Source organism: Pimephales promelas, chromosome 12, assembly GCF_988280905.1.
Source record: "Pimephales promelas chromosome 12, fPimPro1.hap1.1, whole genome shotgun sequence".
In the NCBI taxonomy this organism is placed as follows: Eukaryota; Metazoa; Chordata; class Actinopteri; order Cypriniformes; family Leuciscidae; genus Pimephales; species Pimephales promelas.
This window is the reverse complement of record NC_142780.1, coordinates 12,352,086-12,377,471: the sequence shown is the minus strand read 5'-3', so window position 1 is coordinate 12,377,471 and position 25,386 is coordinate 12,352,086. Positions and strand designations below refer to the sequence as shown.

The window sequence follows — 25,386 nt, the reverse complement described above, 5'->3', positions numbered from 1 at the left end:
TTGAGTGTTAAATATCTCTGTTTTTATGGGAATGTGGATCTTTCAGATCGATCTGAGAAGATTTGAGATTAATCTCTTTTGATGATGTTTCACATTTTATTGTGTCATATAGTTTGGGGCGCTGGTCTTGGTGTTGACTCGGTGTCGCCCTCCCTCTATCTTGGTCTTGTCTTGGTCTCGATACACTCTCTTGGTCTTGTCTTGTTCTCGGGTTAGGTGGTCTTGACTACAACACTCTAACACACATAAATAGCCTGAGTGTGAGCTGATGAGTTGAATCAGGTGTGTGTGTTTGATTGGGGCGATATCTAAAATGTGCAGTGCTGGGGGTACTCCAGCATTGGAAACCACTGACCTAAAGGTCTGGCCTCCATTGATCGAACAAGACAGACAAGGGCAATTCGGGTCCGACTCCGAAATGGTCAAGCAACAATTAGCTGCAGTTTATCCTCCAAATCGATAGGTGGCGAGCGCGTACATAAAAGCCTGGTTTTGAAAAAAGCTCGCGCGGTGGTTGTGGGTAATATTCATGGCGGAGTTCTGAATCTGTTCTGGAGAGACACACCTTCCACTTTTTCTTTCTATATATTCAAATAGTGGATTTAACTTGCATCTTTACCCGTTGTAAAAGCGCATTAGCGTCCATACATTTGAAGTAATGGCTGAAACAGGCTCAGGTGAGCAGCGTTTATAATATTCAATCAGTCTGATAAACACTGCAGCTGTTCTTGAGCGCTGTCCGGAATGTAAACAGATCTTTTTCTTTTACAAACAAATTCTTATTTGTTATATTCGTATACATTTAATGTATTAGGTTACAAATGTATAATTAGTGTTATAACGAGACCTAAACAGATAGTTAACTGCGTCATTGAACTGGCCTAATACTGTTTGTTCATGAAATACGATGCTAATTATGTTTGTATAAGTAGTTTATTGTATAAGAAATTCTTTTAAGTATATTAACGTTATCGGTTTCTGACAGTTAGGCTTTTGAATTTACCTTGTTTCGATAGCTTGCGTTACGAAGATCAAATTATTTTGTTTTAAAGGTTCAAAGCGTAACGTCAGTTTGCAGTCATATAACAGTAGTGAATGTTGTCGTTAGGAATTACACGAGTTGATTCAATTATCTGTCACTTAAACTGAATCTGTTTCCTCTCAAGATCAAGCTGGTGACATGAAACATGACAACATTTCATCCCCCGGGGTCTCAGATCAAGAGAAAGAGATGGCAACCAATGCTTTTGAGGCTTTTAACGTAAATAACTATAATACTGTTGTCTGATCAAGTGGTTTTATGCATGAATATTAGTTGATATTATATTGTGATTATGTGTCTTTAGGCTGGAAGCTATGATGAGTCCCTGAAAAACCTTGACAACCTTCAGGATCTGAACAAAGATGACTACAAAATTACAATGAATAAAGCAATCACTGAGTTTTATAAAAGTGGGCAGACAACAACCAGCACCCTGAAGCAGATGTTAACTACCTTGAAAAATCAGGTATGGTATTACATTGGTCTCTGTTTCATTGTCAAATGTTTGCTCAACAAATGCCATAAAAATGCCCAGCAATTATAGTCAGGACTTAACATTATTTTTTTTACTGTGGCTTGTGATTTCCCAGAGAAACTACCCACTCAGCATTTTCATAGGCCACAAGTTTGACATTGATACCTTGAGGACCTTGGCCACATAGATATTTTTAATATTATCTAATATTAATAATAGCTCCTGTCACTTTAAGACCTGACACTCAGATCCATTATACTCTTACACATTTGTTTTTATCTGTTCAATTTAGTATTTAGAACTCAATTTAGTACTAAGAGGCAGCTTTTTGTGCCCACTCTTTGCTTGCGAGCACCAAACCTGCGGGATAGTGCACAATTTATGTGCTATAAGCACAATCCCATGCTGAGATTCAAGCCCTGTAAAACCAACTATATTTATCTGGAGCAAAAGAAATGCGTGGGTGAAGGGAGGCGGGTTTGTGTGTAAACAGGAGAGATATGAGAGAGAAAGGGCACAGCTGGTATCTATTCTGTGGAAAATTTGTATTGGAAGCGTTTCAGATATTACACTATTGTAAAATCAGTATTTTTGACAGCTCTAGATTGCACATAGGATTATATTTCAGATGCCTTTTTAAAAGACTACAATTGAAAAATTTATGTTTTATGTATAAAATTCAACCCGGCAAAGTGGCTAGCAGGAGTAACTGCGTTACATGCCACTGCTGAAATCCACCCGCGTTTGGCGGGTTTTGTTATAGTTATATGTTATTATTACTGATAATTAATTGTTGTTTGCAGATGCATACAGCCGTGGAAGATATTGATGGTTTGGATGATGTCGAAAACAGTATCCTGTACTACAATCAAGCAGTGATCCATTACCACATGCGACAGTATTCAGAAGCTATATCCATTGGGGAGAAACTCTACCAGTTTCTCGAACCGTTTGGTATGTTTCAGAATGCAAATAAAACTTTTATGGTTCTGCAGAGAGAGAGAGTTGAGTTGTACAGCATTTAGTGCAGTAGTGTGGCATTGTTTGATGGGTTTCTCTGTCCCAGTAGAAAAGTTTGCTCAGGCCGTTTGTTTCCTGTTGGTGGATCTGTACCTACTCACCTTCCAGCCAGAGAAGGCTCTGCACCTGCTGGCTGTGCTGGAGAAACTCACTACGAAGGAAGGGAACAGCAAAAATGGCAAAGGAGAGGTGAGAGATGTATGCCTCCTTCCAAATAATTTTGAGGAGTTTTTTCCTGTCTCACTGGTTCTTGATGTTATATTTAAAATAGAAGAAGAAAAGAAAAAAAAAATGTAAGAAATCATTTTTCAAATAACATTACTGATAAACCAATGTAGGGTTCTGATGGCACTTTTTATTCTTTTTATTGAAAAGGTTGAATTCAGGAATTACTGATATGTTTAATTATAGTATTTTTTTTGGCATTGTTCACAATGAGAATGCTTCTGTGGGTAATAGACCAAATTCACTTCATTTCAAAGGTTTGGGGTGTTATTTTATTATTATTTTTTTTAATACAATTTAAAATATCAAATTTTGATTTTAATATATTTTAAAGTTTAATTTATTCCCTTCATGGCAAATAAATAAAATTAAAAGAACAGCACTTATTTGAAATAAATTAAATAACACTTTACAATAAGGTTCTATTTGTTAACATTAGTTAACTATATTATTTAACATGATTAAAATGACTTTTAAAGCATTTACTAATTTTAATTAATGTTAAATTCAACATTTACTAATACATATATTTAAAATCAAAAGTTGTGTCTGTTAATATTATTTAATGGACCTTAGATAACACGAATAAGCAATGAACAATTGTAATTTTTATCAACTAATTATAACAAAGATTAATAAATTCAAATGTATCGCTCAATCATAGTAATGAGAAAGTATTGTAAAGTGTTACCAAAATAAAAATACATGTCTTTACTGTCACTTTTGATCAATGTAATGTGTCTTTAGTGAATAGAAGTATTAATTTCTTTCAAAAATAAATCTTACTGCCCCCAAACTTTTGAACAGTAGTGTGCCTTATTATATTTTTATCTGCCAAAGTAACAAAACATTTTCGCTTAACCATTGCCCCAAACCATTTCACTTAACTGGTATTTGACCAGTTCCTGCCCTAGAAAATGAAGAATGGGTTAAAAACAATGGCACTTTGTAAGATGCTAAATAGAGTTGTTGCTCCAGATTCTGTTCTCTCAACTTCAACTTTTTGTATCACTTGTCATTTACAGAGTGCCAACAGCATGAATAAGGAATCTGCCGCTCTGAAAGCAGAGTTCACAGCTATGATCGAGGCAGCTAAATCAAAGATGCACCAGGTGAGAGCAGATGAATAATGAATGTTACAGGACCCCGATTAAACATAAGAAATAATGAAATAATAAAGGTTTGCAATAGAGTTGCACTGTTAATTAGTTCCTAATATAATGCTGATCAGCTTCCAACATTGTCTAAAAATCAACCCGTTTTGGATGTGTTTGTGTGTGCAGTATAAAGTACGAGCCTATATCCAGATGAAGTCACTGAAGGCCTGCAAACGGGAAATCAAATCTGTAATGAACACATCTGGAAATGTGAGGATTCACAGTCAACAGATTCACACAATACATGCATACTATAAACGTTGGTCAGATACACCTGCACATGTTTTGTAATAACTTTTGTTGATTGTCTGTATTTACCCATTCCTCCCTCAGTCTGCGCCCTCACTCTTCTTGAAGAGTAATTTTGAGTATTTGAGGGGAAATTATCGTAAAGCTGTGAAACTCCTCAACAGTTCAAATATTGCAGAGCATCCAGGACCCTTAAAAACAGGTACATGACTTCTGTAATGTGCATCATAGTTAAAAACAACCCATATGTGCTTTAAAAAGAAAAAAAGGATCACATTCCATTCTCTGGTGTACACCTTAATCATTTAAATCTGTTTACACACTTTAGAAATTTCAGTACATGTTCCAGTCACAAGGTTTTCTCTTCTGCAATGTTTTGGCTCAGTTTGTCCTTTTTTCCTCCCCATTGAAGGTGAATGTGTGAGGTGTATGTTCTGGAATAATCTTGGTTGTATCCATTTTGCCATGGGGAAGCACAACCTGGGTCTATTTTACTTTAAAAAGGCACTTCAAGAAAATGACAACACATGTGCCCAGCTTGGTGATGGCGGTAACGGGCAGGGTAAGAGAAATGAAATCCATCTACATGCCTGATGATCATAATAGATATAAATCTCATAATAGAAAAAAAAATGTGTTGTCTTAAATAATTTTATTATTATTTTTCCACAGCAGCTAAGATGTTCACGGGCATCCCCATGTGTGCTCTGTTAGCTAATAAGCGCTATGAGTTGCTGTATAACTGTGGGATTCAGTTACTTCATATCGGGCGACCGCTGGCAGCGTTTGAGTGTCTGATGGAGGCGGTGCAGGTGTATCACTCCAGCCCTCGACTCTGGCTCAGGCTCGCAGAGTGCTGCATCACAGCTAATAAAGGGGTACTCACATTAACACACACGTTTTTAAAATGAAAGAACCCCTTGCTTTCCTAAGTTTGGGGTTGGTAAGATTGACAGAGGTGGAAAGAGTACCTGAAAACCATACTTGAGTAAAAGTACAGATACCTTACAGTGAAAATGGCATTCTTAAATTCCAATATTGCTTTAATAAAAGTCTTAGATTATCTGATTTTACCAGTACTGAAGTATTTTACTCACACTGAATGTAGGCTCAAAGATACACTAGCCGTCAACAACTAACAGACATGCCAGTGAAAAACAAAACAAAAAAACAGCTGATTTGTTAGAGCAATCATGTTTATTTTCTAAATTTGAAATAAAGCTAAAAATTGCAATAAATCAAGGTCGACACAACAGCCCTTTAAAAAAAACACAGTGTCAGTTAAGTTAAAAAAAACAAGTGTCAGTTAAGCTCAAGTTGTCAGAAATGGCATTAGTAATCAAACATCTTTCAATAAGGTCTCTTCAATGTAACAGATAAATCAAATAATGTCTAGTAAAATGAAATAGTCAAAGCCGACTTTTACTGGACATGCTGGTTTCAGCCTCATCATGTCCTCAACTCATATGAAACACCTGTGATTCAGTAACTTCCTTCTAATGCACTCATATTTATGTAAAGTAGCCTTGTTGACAAGTTTGAGCAAAATCACAAGATATAATACATTTAAAGGAGTAGTTCACTTTTAAAAAAAACTTTTGCTGATAATTTACTCACCCCCATGTCATCCAAGATATCCATGTCATTCTTTCTTCAGTCGAAAAGAAATTAAGGTTTTTGATGAAAACATTCCAGGATTTTTCTCCATATAATGGACTTCAATGGGAACCAACCGGTTCAAGGTCCAAAAGACAGTGCAAATTGTTCAAAGGGCTATAAACGGCACCAGACGATGAATAAGGGTCTTATCAAGCGAAAAGATCGCTCATTTAAAAAAAAAAAAAAAGTTTAAGTTTTATAAGCTCATTTTGAGCTTATAAAACCTAAACTTTTTTGATAAACGTTCAGGAGAGTCACGAACACGCATCACAGAACAGCATTTGAGCTTATAAAACTTAAACTTCATTATTTTTTTTTTAAATGAGCGATCGTTTCGCTTGATAAGACCCTTATTCATCGTCTGGAATTGTTTAAAGCCCTTTGAACAGTTTGCACTGAAACTGTCTTTTGGACCTTGAACCGTTTGGTTCCCAGTAAAAGTGCATTATATGGAGAAAAATCGTTGAATGTTTTCATCAAAAACCTTAATTTCTTTTCGACTGAAGAAAGAATGACATGGACATCTTGGATGACATGGGGGTGAGTAAATTATCAGCAAAAGTTTTTTTTAAAAGTGAACTACTCCTTTAATGCCCTGTAGATGGCGGTCTTTCGTAGCAGAAAAAGTTAGGTGCCATGCAAAATGTGACTACATTTGTGATGAGTAATGTAATTACTAATGTATTAAAATGTATTAAAGTAAAGCTTACATAAACCTTTTCAAAAAATGTTATAATTACATTATAATTATCTTTGATACTCAAAGAAGTACAAAGTAGGCAAAAAAGATACTTGAATACAGTAACTTTAGTTAGTCAAATAAATGCTGTTCATTAAAGAATCCTGAGGAAGAAAAAAAATGTATGGATCTCGGTTTTCACAAAAAAAAAAATATATATATATATATTAAGCAACACAATTATTTTGGTTGTGTAATGGCTGCTGAAAATACAGTTTTGCCAGCAAAGGAAAAAAAAATACATTATAAAAATAGTAGAAATCTGTTATTTTCAAAAAACATATTTCACAATGTGGCTTTTTTATTGTATTTTTGAAATGCAATTTTGTGAGCTAAATCTCTCTAAAAGATTTGAATGAAAGAAATTTTACCAACCCCAAACTTTTGAACAGTACTCTACATTAGGTTTGCCTCGTTTAAAGGCCTGTTCACACCCAAATACTTAAATGACACCAAAGTATTATATATTTGTAAACAATATTTTCCACACTAAATTACAGTTTAAGTATTTGAGACCTGATGTATTTTTTTTCATGTATCTTATGCATGCTGAAAACTAGGTACGACCATTGCGTTTACCCAAAAGCATTGTAGACTCCTAAGTAGACTGCATAAACATTACCACCAATGGTCTCTAAGATCAACTTAGATCATGAGGCTTTTGAGAAACGCAGCCCAAGTCTTTATAATTTCTTTTAAAGTAGGAAACGCTTTGGTTGAGTAGAGGATTTTGAGAATCATTTGAGTTTTTATAACATCCATGCCATTTTGACATTGGTACTTTGATAAATAAACTTTTTGTTGTTTCCTTCAGAGCACGGAGCAGGAAACAAAAGGTTTACCCAGTAAAAAGGGGATTGTGCAGGCTGTTGTTGGGCAGGGCTACCATCGCAAGATTGTTCTAGCATCACAGTCCACACAAAACACCATCTACAGGTAAGGATGATTGATTTAACTGACGTGTATTTATTAGGGGCCAAGCCCCGAAGGGGATAGCCCCTATTGTATCTGTTAGTTTTCTTATTAGGGGCCAAGCCCCGAAGGGGATAGCCCCTATTGTATCTGTTAGTTTTCTTATTATTAGGGGCCAAGCACCGAAGGTGCAGAGGCACCTATTGTATCTGTTGGTTTTATTATTATTATTATTATTATTATTCTTCCCGGTGGAAGTCTATGGCAGCCCTATGAACCGTAAGTAGGAAAATGATGAAATTTGGCACACTTATAGAGATCATCATGAAAAGTAATTGAGCCAAATTTTGAGTCTCTAGCCCCAACTCTATAGCGCCACCACCAGTTCAAAATTTCAACATTAAAATTGTTGTAACTTTTGAACCCTTTGGACTAGAGACATGAAACATAGTACACTTGATTCCACTCATCATGCTGATCACAACCAATGTCATACATTAAGACTCCGCCCATTACAGTAGACGCCATTTTGAAAAGTACAGTATTCAGTTTTTTTGCTACTCCTCCTTCAAAATTTGTTCAATTTTGTCCAATATTTGCTCAAATGATATTTGGACTTAGCCGCACAGAAATGACTGAACAGATTTTTTTTAGTTGTCTTTCTTCAAAAGTTATGGTGTCGCAAACTTAGTGAGGTCCACCCAAAATTGGCTAAGAGGCTGTATCTCCGCCAAAGTTTGATCAATCGAAACAGAAATCGATACACTTTATCAGAAGCATGTTCTGAGGTGTCATACCAAAGTTGGGAATAGCGCCACCTAGGGGTCATGAGATATGCAAAATTGCTATTTTGGCCAATAACTTTTGAACAGTTTTTCAGAAAATCATAAATGTGGTATCTATGGATTCCTTGGATCATGCCGAATCCGTGGATATCAATTTTGCCATGATGGGATGTACCTCGTGTCCGCCATTTTGAATTTTGTCATAATTTGCAATATCTTTAAAACTTTTTAAAATTTCTTCACCAAATTTGGTATGGATCATCATTAGCATGGCCCAAAGGTACATGAGAAGTTTGATGACAGCGCCACCTAGTGTTACAAAGTTATAAGGTTTTTTGTAAAAACGCTTATAACTTTTGCAAATATAGTTCAAAATTTAATTTCTTTATATCAATATGTTCCTTGGCTTATACCGATTCTAACGATGTCTCATTTTTCATTTTCCAACAAAGTGACTGTCCGCCATATTGGAGCAAATGAAAAACCATTTTTTCGCTACTCCTCCTTCAGATCCTGCTCAAATTTTTCCAAAATTTGGTCAAATGATCTTTGGACCGAGCCGCACAGAAATGACTGAACAGATTTTTGATATTCATTACCGTTTTTGAGATATTCGTCTCCAAAATTGACCTAGCCTGTGTTTGTTGCCTTATGCTAGTTAGCTTAGCATAATAATTGTTCAGCATGCTAACCAGGTGCCATTCTTTTTAATGGGGCTCTTCAGCTAACAGGATGACCATAAGCTATATTAGCATTGAGCTAGCTTAGCATGCTAATCACGTTAACATAATTTTGTGCGTTTATTCTTATACTGAAGCCTCTCCTCTGCAGTTTTGTAATTTATATCCTATGAGTGGCGCAAGCTGCTAAACCACGTGTCATGAATCCCGAACCATTGCGGTCGTGGGTTCGAATCCCGTGTGGCACATGCCCAGACCGCAAGAGGTACTGTGGCCTTAAGTGGTGGAAAAGTCGTTTCAGTTCTACACATGGTGTCTGTCTGAGAAAGAACATGTGCTTGTTGTACTTGTTCTGCTTGTGGTCCCTTTTAGGGCTTGGCCCCGCAAAGGCTGCTTGCAGCTTTAATAGCAATTGTTATTGTCAAAATAACAATTTGCTTCTTCTTCCGCCAATGGAAGTCTATGGCAGCCCTATGAACCGTACATAGGAAAATGATGAAATTTGGCACACTTGTAGTGATGCTAATGAATAGTAATTGGACCAATTTTTGACCCTCTAGGACCAACTCTATAGCGCCACCACCAGTTCAAAAATTCAACATTGAAATGGTTATAACTTTTGAACCCTTTGCTCTAGAGACATGAAACTTAGTACACCTGATTTCTCTCATCATGTTGATCACAACCAATACCGTACATTAAGACCCCGCCCATTACAGTAGTGGCCATTTTGAAATGTACAGTATTCAGTTTTTTCGCTACTCCTCCTTCAAATTTTGTCCAATTTTGTCCAAACATGCGCTCAAATAAACATCAGACTGAGCCGCACAGAAATGACTGAACAGATCTTTTTTTATTTTTCATTCTTCAAAAGTTATGCTTTTGCAAACTTAACAAGGTCCACCCAAAATTGGTTAAGAGGCTGTATCTCGGCCAAAGTTTGATCAATCGAAACGAAAATTGGTATGCTTCATCGGAAGCATGTTCTGAGGTTCCATGCCAAAGTTGGGAACAGCGCCACCTATTGTTCCAGAGATATCATTGTTTTTTGAAAAAACGCTTATAACTTTTGCTAATATTGCTTGAAATTTGATTTCTATATGTCAAAATATTCCTTGGGTTATGCCGATTTCAACGATATCTCATATGTTACTTTTGAACAATGTGACTGGCCACCATATTGGAGCGAATGGGAAACAGTTTTTTCGCTACTCCTCCTTCAAATTTTGTCCAATTTTCTCCAAACATGCACACAAATGATCTTCGGACCGAGCCGCATAAAAGTACTGTTCCCGTTTTTTTTGCAATATGGGGAAAAAAAAAGTTATGATGTCGCAAAATGAACAAGGTTGACCCAGAGATGGATCAGAAGCTGTAACTTGTGAACAGTTTGTCACAAAATCATAAAATTGGTATCTATTGATTCCTTGCGTCCTGTCGAATCAGAGGATATGCATTTTGCCACGATTGGATGCACCAAGTCATAAGATACATTAGAACTGAGCTAGCTTAGCATGCTAATCTGGATAACATGTCATGGAACTTTTTTGTGAATCATTCTCATACTGAACCCTCTCCCCTGCTGCTTTGAAATTCACAACCTCTGAGTGGCGCAATATGTTAAACCATGTATCTCAAGTACTGAACCACTCTGGTTGTGGGTTTGAGTCCCACGTGGGGCGACTTTAAAATTGTGTAATAAGTTATCATTTCAATTCCTTCCAACTCTGCACTGCTGTTTGTGCTTAAATGCTCACTGTGCTTCATTTACACGTTTATTCAATTTGTGCTGTTTTTGTTTTTGCGGCTCTGCACTGCTCTTGGTGCTTAAATGCCTGCTGCACTGCTGTACTTGATGTGCTGGCTCTGTGCTTGGTCTGCTTGCTGCGCCTTGCTGGGCTTGGCCCCGTGTTGCTGCTTGCAGCTATATTTATTATTATTATTATTATTCCGTAAATGGAAGTCTATGGCAGCCCTATGAACCGTAAGTAGGAAAATGTTGAAATTTGGCACACTTGTAGTGATGGTAATTATTAGTAATTGGTCCAATTTTTGACCCTCTAGGACCAACTCTATAGCGCCACCACCAGTTCAAAAATTCAACATTGAAATGGTTATAACTTTTGAACCCTTTGCTCTAGAGACATGAAACTTAGTACACCTGATTCCTCTCATCATGCTGATCACAACCAATACCTTACATTAAGACCCCGCCCATTACAGTAGAGGCCATTTTGAAATGTACAGTATTCAGTTTTTTCCCTACTCCTCCTTCAAATTTTGTCCAATTCTGTCCAAAATTTGCTCAAATGATCTTCGGACTGAGCCGCACAGAAATGACTGAACCGATTTTTTTTATTCATCTTTGTTCAAAAGTTATGGTGTCGCAAACTTAACGAGGTCCACCCAAAATTGCCTAAGAGGCTGTATCTCGGCCAAAATTGAATCAATCGAAACGAAAATTGGTACGCTTCATCGGAAGCATGTTCTGAGGATCCATACCAAAGTTGGGAATAGCGCCACCTACGGGTCATGAGATATGAAAAATGGCTATTTTGGCCAATAACTTTTGAACAGTTTTTCAGAAAATCATAAATGTGGTATCTATGGATTCCTTGGATCATGCCGAATCCGTGGATATCGATTTTGACATGATGGGCTGTACCTCGTGTCCGCCATTTTGAATTTTGTCATAATTTGCAATATCTTTAAACCTCTTTGAAATTTCTTGACCAAATTTGGCATGGATCATCATTAGCATGCCCTGAAGGTACATGAGAAGTTTTATCACAGCGCCACCTAGTGTTCCAAAGTTATAAGGTTTTTTGTAAAGACGCTTATAACTTTTGCAAATATTGTTCAAAATGTAATTTCTTCATGTCAATATGTTCCTTGGCTTATAACAATTCCACCGATGTCTCATTTTTCATTTTCCAACAATGTGACTGTCCGCCATATTGGAGCAAATGAAAAAACATTTTTTCGCTACTCCTCCTTCAAATCTTGCTCGAATTTGTCCAAAATTTGGTCACATAATCTTTGGACCGAGCCGCACAGAAATGACTGAACAGATTTTTGATATTCGCTATCGTTTGAGAGATATTTGTCTCCAAAGTTGACCTAGCCTGTGTTAGTTACCTTATGCTAGTTAGCTTAGCATAATAATTGTTTAGCATGCTAACCAGGTGCAATTCTTTTGAATGCGGCTCTTCAGCTATCAGGATAACCATAAGCTACGTTAGCATTGAGCTAGCTTAGCATGCTAATCACGTTAACATGATTTTGTGTGCTTATTCTTATACTGAAGCCTCTCCTCTGCAGCTCTATCATTTGCGTCTTCTGTGTGGCGCAAGCTGCTAAACCACGTGTCACGAATCCCGAACCATTGCGGTCGTGGGTTCGAATCCTGTGTGGCACATGCCCAGACCGCAAGAGGTACTGTGGCCTTAAGTGGTGGAAAAGTTGTTTCAATTCTAGACATGGTGTCTGTCTGAGAAAGGACTTCCAAAAATATAACATGCAGCAAATTTATATATTAAAAAAATCTTAATTTTGAGGTTATTTTCACTTGTACTACTGACCCAACAGTTTTTTTTTTCAAATGTCGGAGTTGCTGCTGCTTCCGGGCTTGGCCCCTGCATTGCTGCTTGCAGCTATATTAGCAATTGTTATTGTCAAAATAACAATTTGCTCATTCTTCCGCCAATGGAAGTCTATGGCAGCCCTATGAACCGTACATAGGAAAATGATGAAATTTGGCACACTTGTAGTGATGCTAATGAATAGTAATTGGACCAATTTTTGACCCTCTAGGACCAACTCTATAGCGCCACCACCAGTTCAAAAATTCAACATTGAAATGGTTATAACTTTTGAACCCTTTGCTCTAGAGACACGAAACTTAGTACACCCGATTCCTCTCATCATGCTGATCACAACCAATACCGTACATTAAGACCCCGCCCATTACAGTAGTGGCCATTTTGAAATGTACAGTATTCAGTTTTTTCGCTACTCCTCCTTCAAATTTTGTCCAATTTTGTCCAAACATGCGCTCAAATGATCATCAGACTGAGCCGCACAGAAATGACTGAACAGATTTTTTTTATTTTTCATTCTTCAAAAGTTATGCTTTTGCAAACTTAACAAGGTCCACCCAAAATTGGTTAAGAGGCTGTATCTCGGCCAAAGTTTGATCAATCGAAACGAAAATTGGTATGCTTCATCGGAAGCATGTTCTGAGGTTCCATGCCAAAGTTGGGAACAGCGCCACCTATTGTTCCAGAGATATCATTGTTTTTTGAAAAAACGCTTATAACTTTTGCTAATATTGCTTGAAATTTGATTTCTATATGTCAAAATATTCCTTGGGTTATGCCGATTTCAACGATATCTCATATGTTACTTTTGAACAATGTGACTGGCCACCATATTGGAGCGAATGGGAAACCGTTTTTTCGCTACTCCTCCTTCAAATTTTGTCCAATTTTCTCCAAACATGCACACAAATGATCTTCGGACCGAGCCGCATAAAAGTACTGTTCCCGTTTTTTTTGCAATATGGGGAAAAAAAAAGTTATGATGTCGCAAAATGAACAAGGTTGACCCAGAGATGGATCAGAAGCTGTAACTTGTGAACAGTTTGTCACAAAATCATAAAATTGGTATCTATTGATTCCCTGCGTCCTGTCGAATCCAATGATATGCATTTTGCCACGATTGGATGCACCAAGTAATAAGATACATTAGAACTGAGCTAGCTTAGCATGCTAATCTGGATAACATGTCATGGAACTTTTTTGTGAATCATTCTCACACTGAACCCTCTCCCCCGCTGCTTTGAAATTCACAACCTCTGAGTGGCGCAATATGTTAAACCATGTATCTCAAATACTGAACCACTCTGGTTGTGGGTTCGAGTCCCACGTGGGGCGACTTTAAAATTGTGTAATAAGTTTTCATTTCAATTCCTTCCTGCTCTGCACTGCTGTTTGTGCTTCATTGACATGTGTATTCAATTTGTGCTGTTTTTGTTCTTGCGGCTCTGCACTGCTCTTGGTGCTTAAATGCCTGCTGCACTGCTGTACTTGATGTGCTGGCTCTGTTCCGCGCATGGTCTGCTTGCTGCGCCTTGCTGGGCTTGGCCCCGTGTTGCTGCTTGCAGCTATATTTATTATTATTATTATTATTATTCCGTAAATGGAAGTCTATGGCAGCCCTATGAACCGTAAGTAGGAAAATGTTGAAATTTGGCACACTTGTAGTGATGGTAATTATTAGTAATTGGTCCAATTTTTGACCCTCTAGGACCAACTCTATAGCGCCACCACCAGTTCAAAAATTCAACATTGAAATGGTTATAACTTTTGAACCCTTTGCTCTAGAGACATGAAACTTAGTACACCTGATTCCTCTCATCATGCTGATCACAACCAATACCTTACATTAAGACCCCGCCCATTACAGTAGAGGCCATTTTGAAATGTACAGTATTCAGTTTTTTCCCTACTCCTCCTTCAAATTTTGTTCAATTCTGTCCAAAATTTGCTCAAATGATCTTCGGACTGAGCCGCACAGAAATGACTGAACCGATTTTTTTTATTCATCTTTGTTCAAAAGTTATGGTGTCGCAAACTTAACGAGGTCCACCCAAAATTGGCTAAGAGGCTGTATCTCGGCCAAAATTGAATCAATCGAAACGAAAATCGATACGCTTTATCAGAAGCATGTTCTGAGGTTCCATACCAAAGTTGGGAATAGCGCCACCTACGGGTCATGAGATATGAAAAATTGCTATTTTGGCCAATAACTTTTGAACAGTTTTTCAGAAAATCATAAATGTGGTATCTATGGATTCTTTGGATCATGCCGAATCCGTGGATATCGATTTTGCCATGATGGGCTATACCTCGTGTCCGCCATTTTGAATTTTGTCATAATTTGCAATATCTTTAAACCTCTTTGAAATTTCTTGACCAAATTGGGCATGGATCATCATTAGCATGCCCTGAAGGTACATGAGAAGTTTTATCACAGCGCCACCTAGTGTTCCCAAGTTATAAGGTTTTTTGTAAAGATGCTTATAACTTTTGCAAATATTGTTCAAAATGTAATTTCTTCATATCAATATGTTCCTTGGCTTATAACGATTCCACCGATGTCTCATTTTTCATTTTCCAACAATGTGACTGTCCGCCATATTGGAGCAAATGAAAAACAATTTTTTCGCTACTCCTCCTGCAAATCTTGCTCGAATTTGTTTAAAATTTTGTCAGATAATCTTTGGACCGAGCCGCACAGAAATGACTGAACAGATTTTTGATATTCGCTATCGTTTGAGAGATATTTGCCTCCAAAGTTGACCTAGCCTGTGTTTGTTGACTTATGCTAGTTAGCTTAGCATAATAATTGTTTAGCATGCTAACCAGGTGCAATTCTTTTGAATGCGGCTCTTCAGCTATCAGGATAACCATTAGCTACGTTAACATTGAGCTAGCTTAGCATGCTAATTGCGTTAACATGATTTTGTGTGCTTATTCTTATACTGAAGGATCTCCTCTGCAGCTCAGTTATTTGCGTCTTCTGTGTGGCGCAAGCTGCTAAACCACGTGTCACGAATCCCGAACCATTGCGGTCGTGGGTTCGAATCCTGTGTGGCACATGCCCAGACCGCAAGAGGTACTGTGGCCTTAAGTGGTGGAAAAGTTGTTTCAGTTCTAGACATGGTGTCTGTCTGAGAAAGGACTTCCAAAAATATAACATGCAGCAAATTTATATATTAAAAAAATCTTAATTTTGAGGTTATTTTCACTTGTACTACTGACCCAACAGTTTTTTTTTTTCAAATGTCGGAGTTGCTGCTGCTTCCGGGCTTGGCCCCTGCATTGCTGCTTGCAGCTATATTTATTATTATTATTATTCCGTAAATGGAAGTCTATGGCAGCCCTATGAACCGTAAGTAGGAAAATGATGAAATTTGGCACACTTGTAGTGATGGTAATTATTAGTAATTGGTCCAATTTTTGACCCTCTACGACCAACTCTATAGCGCCACCACCAGTTCAAAAATTCAACATTGAAATGGTTATAACTTTTGAACCCTTTGCTCTAGAGACATGAAACTTAGTACACCTGATTCCTCTCATCATGCTGATCACAACCAATACCTTACATTAAGACCCCGCCCATTACAGTAGAGGCCATTTTGAAATGTACAGTATTCAGTTTTTTCCCTACTCCTCCTTCAAATTTTGTCCAATTCTGTCCAAAATTTGCTCAAATGATCTTCGGACTGAGCCGCACAGAAATGACTGAACAGATTTTTTTTATTCATCTTTGTTCAAAAGTTATGGTGTCGCAAACTTAACGAGGTCCACCCAAAATTGGCTAAGAGGCTGTATCTCGGCCAAAATTTGATCAATCGAAACGAAAATTGGTACGCATCATCGGAAGCATGTTCTGAGGTTCCATACCAAAGTTGGGAATAGCGCCACCTACGGGTCATGAGATATGCAAAATTGCTATTTTGGCCAATAACTTTTGAACAGTTTTTCAGAAAATCATAAATGTGGTATCTATGGATTCCTTGGATCATGCCGAATCCGTGGATATCAATTTTGCCATGATGGGCTGTACCCCGTGTCCGCCATTTTGAATTTTGTCATAATTTTCAATATCTTTAAAACTCTTTGAAATTTCTTCACCAAATTTGGCATGGATAATCATTAGCATGCCCTGAAGGTACATGAGAAGTTTTATCACAGCGCCACCTAGTGTTCCAAAGTTATAAGGTTTTTTGTAAAGACGCTTATAACTTTTGCAAATATTGTTCAAAATGTAATTTCTTCATATCAATATGTTCCTTGGCTTATAACGATTCCACCGATGTCTCATTTTGCATTTTCCAACAATGTGACTGTCCGCCATATTGGAGCAAATGAAAAAACATTTTTTCGCTACTCCTCCTTCAAATCTTGTTCGAATTTGTCCAAAATTTGGTCACATAATCTTTGGACCGAGCCGCACAGAAATGACTGAACCGATTTTTGATATTCGCTATCGTTTCAGAGATATTTGTCTCCAAAGTTGACCTAGCCTGTGTTTGTTGCCTTATGCTAGTTAGCTTAGCATAATAATTGTTTAGCATGCTAACCAGGTGCCATTCTTTTGAATGCGTCTCATCAGCTATCAGGATAACCATAAGCTAAATTAGCATTGAGCTAGCTTAGCATGCTAATCACGTTAACATGATTTTGTGTGCTTATTCTTATACTGAAGGCTCTCCTCTGCAGCTTAATTATTTGCGTCTTCTGTGTGGCGCAAGCTGCTAAACCACGTGTCACGAATCCCGAACCATTGCGGTCGTGGGTTCGAATCCTGTGTGGCACATGCCCAGACCGCAAGAGGTACTGTGGCCATAAGTGGTGGAAAAGTTGTATCAGTTCTAGACATGGTGTCTGTCTGAGAAAGGACTTCCAAAAATATAACATGCAGCAAATTTATATATTAAAAAAATCTTAATTTTGAGGTTATTTTCACTTGTACTACTGGCACAACAGTTTTTTGTTTTTGTTTTCAAATGTCTGAGTTGATGCTGCTTCCGGGCTTGGCCCCTGCATTGCTGCTTGCAGCTATATTTTAACTAGTTATTAAAAGTGTTAGAAAAGTAGCTGTTTGAGATTGTGTGCCTGATTGGAGGGGTGTAACTAGATTTCAAATTGGTGAAAGTACTGTAATGTCAGAGTCTCTCCAGAAGATGTCATCCTGTTGCACTTATTCTAGAAGTAGCATTCAAAGATATCGGCTTATACCAGCTTATACAAAAAAAAAAAAATCCTTATGCATTTCCATGCTAAATTGTATGTGTTTGTGTGCAGTGAAGGGCAGTCAGCTGCAATCCCAGTGGCCAGTATGGAGTTTGCAGCAATCTGTCTGCGTAACGCTTTGCTCCTGCTGCCTGAGCACCAGCAGCACGACAGCAAACCCGACAACAGCTCCAAGAGTTGCAGTCAGCCGGGCAGCACAGAAAGCGGCAGCGAAACCAGCGATGCCTGCAGGTACATGTACATGCATGCTGGCAAAAACAGATCCCAGACTAGATTTAATACAGTTGAAGATTTAATTTGCTGAACACATTTCAGAACTTGTCAGATACCCTCTTCTCACCCTTTGATGATAGAGATGATCTGGTGACTTGGATTTTTTCTTTGACTGACAGTGGGAAGACCCAAGAGGGAGACAAGTTCATTCCTGCTGCGCCCTCATCACCCTTGAGAAAGCAGGAGGTGGAGAATCTAAGGTGAGGTTACTGGAGACTTTTCTGGAATGAATTTCTCACTTCACATAAAAGGAGATGCTCGCGCCTTGCATGGCTGACACCGCCGTCGGTGTATGAATGAGTGAGTGAATGGGTGAATGTGAGGCAATATGTAAAGCACTTTGGTGGGCATTGGGTGTGTGAAAGCGCTGTATAAATACAGTCCATTTTTTAACACATTTGATTTGGCTCAGCCCATTGTGCGACGAAATGTTGCTAGCTAGTGCTAAAGAGATTTTCTTACTCCGTTTTCCAATACAAATATCTTAAATTCCTAAATCAAAAAACATTTACTTGAGAAGAAAATTACATCAGATGTCTTATGTTAAATCAAAATTAAGAGTGTATGCTCTAAGTAAACAAGAACATGATGGATTTATTTTCTTTTTTAAGCTTAAACACTTAAAGGGATAGTTCACCCCAAAATGAAAATTCTGTCAGTTTTTACTCACCCTCATGTTGTCCCAACCCCGTAAGACCTTCGTTCATCTTCGGAACACATTAAGATATTTTTTGATGAAATCTGAGAGCTGGATCACTCCTCCATAGGCTTCTTAAGCGATTGAAACTTGAAAAGTTATTAGATATCGTTAAAATAGTCCAAGTGACTACAGTGGCTCAATCCTAAGTTTATCAAGCGACAAGAACACTTTTGTGTGCCAAAAAATCCCAAACAAAAATAACGACTTTATTCAACTATTAATTTCCTTCTCGGTGATCCTCGAGTGAGTTCACTAGTGTTAACAGCGTAACCTTCTGTTGTTTTACGTCACACGCATCACACACATGATCAGCGTCGGCCAATAGTGAGCCTATGTGTGACGTAGCTCTACGCAATTACACTAGTTTAACTGAAAATGAATAGTTGAAATAAAGTTGTTATTTTTGTTTGTTTTTGCGCTCAAAAAGTATTCTTGACGCTTGATAAACTTAAGATTGAGCCACTGTATTCACTTGGACTATTTTAACGATGTCTTTAAAGGGTAACTAAACCCTAAACCAACTTATTTTAGTTAATGATCTGTAAGAATGGGGCTTTATTAATGCTGACCATTGATTCGAGTAACTTTTTTTGACATTTGGGTATAAAGTGTTTTATTTCTACAATATATGGTGTAAAAACGTCTTAGGGCTGCCCTCTTCAGGTTGAAAGGTGGCTACTGCAGTTGAATTTTCCTATTGGATGTTTGCGGTTCTTTGTGGCGTACACAGGTTTCAGCTCACCACGCCCTTGGTACGAGCTACCACGCCCTCGGCATCTTGTTTCGTCAAAACCACTGCGAGTCAAGAGTTGGAATTACTAGTATTGAAAACGATCTGGATAGGGTATTGTATCATCTATTTACTAGCATAGCATTTATGTAGTTATTTAGATTATTTTGCATAGCCTAGTTAGTTAGTAGCATAGTACAGTTAGGATAGCTTCATCTGATAGATTTATCTGTGTTTAGTACAGTGATCATTAGGGCAGGGTAATAAATATTGATTTCTCGATATTAATCGATTCTCATTTTTACGAACCGATATCGATCCTTAAATCTCAAGAATTGATTAGTCATCCTGTTTCATTTGATGAATGGATCATTGTATCGCGGCTGCGCGCATCCAAAAAAATTGCAATAATCTTTGTCCTTTGTTACTATTGATATGAAACAAAGTCTCAATTTTCAAATTACGTCCATTTTCTTTAGAAGTTCAAAAACATAAATAGCGTTTTGTCGCTGTGGCGTGAGATCGCTCTGGTGCAGCTCAAGAGAAGCAGCAGCGCTGATCTCTCTTCCGGCTTAATAATACCAGTCACAGCGCCAAATAAACATGAATGAGCATCTGAAAGTGTGTTAAAAGATGGAGTACAACTTATCGAAATCCGTATCATGTCACATTGATTCGCTCAATCAGCGTTTCAACCGTGGAAAGACGTCAGTTAAACAGCTTGTAATCAATGTCATGTAACGTCATATTTACCTCAGAAAACCCACATAAACTCGTTAGTCAGCTAGAAAAAATAACTCCAGAGAGGAGCATTTTACTAAATATATACACCATATTACATATGCATTATAATCTTAATGTTCTTCAATATTTAATGCATATTTGAATAAATCTGGCAAGTTTTTATGACAGCCACCATTTAAATGTTTATATTTCATATAATCTTCTTATTATAAAATAAATAAAAGTGTAATTTAAGTGTTTGTATAGCTACAAAACAGTTACCTTCATATTAGGCTAATGAAGTATATAGGCTACAACTAGACTCCCATAGTTTACAGCATTTAAGAGATTTGATTCCCTTGAGAAAAATGGCCATTTATTGTAACTGATATCCTAAATAATTGATATTGAATCGTAATCGAAATTGAATCGAATTGCAAGCTTGTGAATCGAAATCGAATCGAATTGTGAAATTTGTCTCAATACCCAGCCCTAGTGATCATGATGGTAACGGACATGCACCACACAGCTCATGCTGAAAAGCGACGCAGTGCCAAACACTGCTCCTCCTGCATGGACTTCACCATTGTCTTGATGTGAGTGATCGTGTATATTTTAATCACAATTTATGGTTAGGCTAAAGTTAATCCTCTGGGGTCGACAAACGTGCCAGCGCATTTTGCTGGATTTTTTCACATAGCAGCAAAATATCAATTATGCGTACAGAGCGCGCGCTATTGACATCAACTCGACAGAACTCATCAGATGCCAGTCGCGATGCGGGGGTTAAGACCACAGTTTGAGCCAGAGGTTGGAATTGATATCGCCCTGTGTCCACAGACTATTCACCGTCCTCCACTTCAGGTGAAGGTGTGGGAGAAAACTCCTCGACTTCAAATGACCGCTCGGTTGCAAAGCCTCTTGCGTCACTCCATTCGCTCTCCATTAGAGGCTGACAGCGGCTGTCACTGCGGGTCTCAAGTGCATGCCCCACCCTCGACTCGTCCCCTCTATCTCCGCTGGGGTCTGCCTATTTTTTCAGAATTTTTCAAATCTTGCCAGTGGGTGGAGTCAGGCTCTGACCAGGGGTTTAGTTACCCTTTAATAACTTTTCTGGGCCAGCAAGTTTCAATCCCTTAGAAGCTTATGGAGGAGATATCCAGCTCTCAGATTTAATAAAAAATATCTTAATGTGTTCCGAAGATGAACGAAGGTCTTACGGGGTTGAGGGTGAGTAAAAACTGACAGAATTTTCATTTTTGGGTGAACTATCCCTTTAAAGTCGGCATGAAACAGAAGCTGAGATTGTCATTTTTTCCTTCTTGTGACGTATATCCGAGTGAATTGGCTTCTGAAATTAGAAAAAAATGAAGGGCAGAGCTTGATTTCATCCATCGGGAATTGATTGGATCTCTGGAGGTTGGGCATTCAATGTGGTGAGCACTGCGCACCAGCTTATGTGCAGCTAACGTTAGTCAATGATATGTATGTAACTCGTAAACCACCACAGTTAAGTCGTGACTCGTGAGTTAGCTAACGTTCGACAGATAACGTCAAAAAAAGCTAGTGCAATCTGCTTGCTACCGTTAGCTAGATCTAGCAGCTGTGCACTTTGGTGGTGCTGGGCCAACCAAGGCATCTTAGCTCTGTTCAGTTTGTTCATGCTAGGTTAGTAACGTTAGCTAACGTTCATGTTAGCTACTATAGATAGCGGTGTTCTGCAGCCGTAAACTTGTAAAATATGACGTCGACTAAATTTTTACGTCGACGTCATCGACGCATCGCTACCATGATCGCTACAGGCCTAGGGCATTGCAAACAAAATGGAGGCAGATTTGAATGTGATTCTCTGAGAGGCGGTGTACCAATAGCCGCACCCTCATCGGATCTGGCCACACCCTTTTGCCATTCAACGTGACCGAAATAGAAGAGAGGTCGTTTCGATGGGGGAGGGAAGGGTAATGTATTTGCAAAAAGATTATAACGGTACATGAATTAAAAAAAAATGAATAATGAAGTGCACATATAAGTAATTTATAATAAACACTATTATATGACGTATAAAAAGAAGATTTGTCAAATTTGATTTCATGCCGACTTTAATTTTGATGAATTTTTCAGAAATTTGTTATTTTGTTTCTCTGGTAAATTTTTCTTCATTTATGAATTAGGGCTAAACGATTAATTGCATTTGCGATAAAATCGCGAAATGATGAAGCGCGATTTCGTAATCGCAAGAGCTGCGATTACACTGGTCACGTGACACGCGAGAGAAAAGCAGTCTGCAAGATAAAGCATCAACTTGCCACGCTACGCGGTCAGGCATTCAGAAAAGAACAGTTTATTTTTAATGTATGTGATATTGTGTTATTTATTCTGTCCTCAACAATCCTGGATCGATTCAGAGAATTTCATAATCGAGTATGAGCTTATAGTTTTTAAACACAGATGCGTGATGACGCTGCGCATGCTTTAGAAACGAACCGGGTTCTGAATCTGCTTGCTTCTATTTTCTCGCTCTCTCTCTTCCTCACTCACACACACGACACCGCTCGAACCTTCCAAAACATAGTAGCTAACGTTATTTCATAGAGTTCGGGACTGAACCGAATTACAAGGACATTCGCGGGCTTCATTGAACAGATTTTGCCGCTTTGCTTGATGTTATAACGTTACACTTGCAGTGCGCGTTCTCTCCCGCGGGTATTTTCTTTACAAATGCTTCACAGAGGCATTATTTATGTCCTTTGGAATGCAGTTGGCTTATATATTAAAACCATGAAAATCACTGAGAAGGCTGCTTTCATTTTAAAATACTAACACGTGCTTTGTGAAGAGCGCTCGTGCATGCAGCTGTGAGCGACTCATGGTTAAATGTACTTGCATGTCAAAATGCTTTTATGACGCGAAATTAATGTAAACACGGTCAGTTATATCTTAAATCAACAGGACAAACCACATTTACAATTTGAAAAGAGATATATATTTATTAGTGTGAATGCAGCATATCGTATCTAAACTGAGGGGAAATCACTCCAGCTCTTGAATGAAAAACATTCAGACAGCCTACTTTTAAATACAGAGACCACTCTTTGTTTATTGCTTGTAATGTTTTTTTTTGTTTGTTTCTCTTTATTTACTAGCTTTTATATTTTTAAGCTATATTATTTTATATAGCCTATTTTAAATTCTTAACATGTAATTGGTTTAATTAAATGTTTTTTTTAAAGTATGTGTTTTTACACATGTAATTAAATACATATTTTAAGAGTTATTAAGATTAATTAATAAGAAAAAAAGTAGATCGGATCATTAGCTATCTAAAGATTCCCATCCCTACTGTACAATGATTTATTGCTTGTCTTTGTCGACTAATACAGAAGGTAAATAACTTTTTTTTTAAATCGCAATCGCAATATTGGTTAAAAAAATCGCAATTAGATTATTTTCCAAAATCGTTCAGCCCTATTATGAATGTTAAAGGTACATTGTGTAAAGGAACAATTTTTTTCTTTAAAATATCCAAAAACCTTTAGAACAATTATGTTTTCTTGATTTCTGTACTATATTATCTCATATGTTCCAACTATGTTTAAATCCAGAGAAATTCACAATATTAACCAGTGACCTCTGACCTGGCCCATGTCTTTGCTTCGCATGTCCCTAACCTCAGCTGTCTGTAGAGTCACAGTGCGCTTCCTGACAAAATCCAAAAAGTAGTAGTTGTAGCGTCAAAGCCGACGATCTCCGGCAGCATCTAGCAAGCCACTGTTGTTTGTTTTGCACATTTGTGATGGACCACAGTTATTCATCGTTTGCTGCTGGTTCTGTCGCCAAAGATAAAACATATAAAGCAAAAACGGTTGTGGAGGTGAACAACTTCCATGACTCCACTCTCCGTCACTGTGTCATCAAGCTATGTTTCTTTCATTGTTTTGAATTAGTGACATCCAGTGGTGAAACTTGTACTGGAAAACAAGACAGAAATACAGAGGAAGAAAACTGAATACTGTTTCTACTTGGTTTCTGCAGGCCTTAAAAAGTCTTAAAGGTGCTCTAAGCGTTGTCGGGTGACGTGACTTCTTGTTGACGTTTAAAGTATTTTCAAACAAAACGGAGGCTAGATAGACCCTCCCTCCTCATCTGCACTGACCCCCCAAACCCCACCCCCCAGGGCCTTCTTGTCAGTTATTGGCTGGAACGGTTTATGTTTCGTGGAGTGGGTTGCCGCAGTTTGTTTTTGTTGCCATTTGTGGAGCCTGGGGAGTTTTTTTTTACAGTGTGTTTAGGGGACAGGCAGCTAGCGGATAGTCAGATGCTTTCTGTATGTGACAAAATGTTTGGGCCTAAAAAACATGTGAAATCGCTTTGCCCTTACACAAATAAAGGCCTTAAATGAGAACAGAAAGGTCTTAAATTCAAATTCATGGCATTACATTTTGCATGGATCTCACAAAAAATAAAAATCTGTATTTCTTCTTTATTTCAATACAGTTATCTAAACTTCTTTAATTGAAGCTTAAATTAAGATTTTATTTTACATTTGTGTCTCAAGTAAATGCATTGCTTGAGATGCAAATGTAAAATAAAATCTTGAAAGATTAAACCAAATTATGAGAGTTTATGCTTAAAAGAACAAATATTTCTAAATGATGATAAATTCCTTTTGAATTAAGGTTATTTTTCTAGCTTTTTTGTGTGAAATAAATGAAAAAGTAATGGATATCTGTTGGAAGTTGTATTTTCAAACTCCAACAGATGTCCATTATAGACGTTTACATTTAGATGACGTATTGTGTTCCCTTTCTTATTCCTTAAATTTCCTTTACTTGGTCTTAAAAAGGTGTTTTAAAAAGTCGTACATTTACCTTGATATAGCCTGCAGAAACCTTTATAAATGGTTGTATTTTACATCCATTTGACTAACAACATCTTAACTTGCGACATGTAAATTATGAGCCGTGAAAAATCTTTAAAACGCAAAACAAAATGACAGCTGATGATGCTTCTGTTTCATTAACCACTTCTGGTTCAAGATCATTGTAGGATACATTATTCCAAGCAGATTTGATTCACAAATGGTAGTAGACTATTCCAAACATGGCTAACATTAGCTCCCCTCGGTTTGAATTGTCTAAAACCAAACATTACATATTAATTCATTTTCCATAGTGTTTTCATAATGGTTTAGA

The 25,386-nt window shown here is 37.7% G+C and overlaps 1 protein-coding gene across 4 annotated transcripts in view; it reads left to right on the top strand.

Annotated features, from left to right (window-relative positions):
- The first annotated feature begins 399 nt into the window (after positions 1 to 399).
- The window catches only part of cnot10 (CCR4-NOT transcription complex, subunit 10), a 34,938-nt gene continuing 9,951 nt past the window's right edge, over positions 400 to 25,386 (top strand). For 2 of the 4 annotated variants that reach the window (XM_089117506.1, XM_039694516.2), the window contains exons 1-13: positions 400 to 677; positions 1,167 to 1,261; positions 1,347 to 1,508; positions 2,321 to 2,471; positions 2,587 to 2,726; positions 3,788 to 3,874; positions 4,046 to 4,129; positions 4,253 to 4,370; positions 4,581 to 4,730; positions 4,841 to 5,046; positions 7,381 to 7,502; positions 17,820 to 17,999; positions 18,161 to 18,241. In XM_089117506.1, the coding sequence (XP_088973632.1) occupies positions 659 to 677; positions 1,167 to 1,261; positions 1,347 to 1,508; positions 2,321 to 2,471; positions 2,587 to 2,726; positions 3,788 to 3,874; positions 4,046 to 4,129; positions 4,253 to 4,370; positions 4,581 to 4,730; positions 4,841 to 5,046; positions 7,381 to 7,502; positions 17,820 to 17,999; positions 18,161 to 18,241 (1,595 nt within the window). In that variant the 5' untranslated portion in view covers positions 400 to 658. Of the gene's footprint in view, positions 678 to 1,166; positions 1,262 to 1,346; positions 1,509 to 2,320; positions 2,472 to 2,586; positions 2,727 to 3,787; positions 3,875 to 4,045; positions 4,130 to 4,252; positions 4,371 to 4,580; positions 4,731 to 4,840; positions 5,047 to 7,380; positions 7,503 to 17,819; positions 18,000 to 18,121; positions 18,242 to 25,386 lie in introns of all 4 variants that reach the window. The other 2 variants (XM_089117505.1, XM_089117504.1) reach the window with 1 other exon arrangement.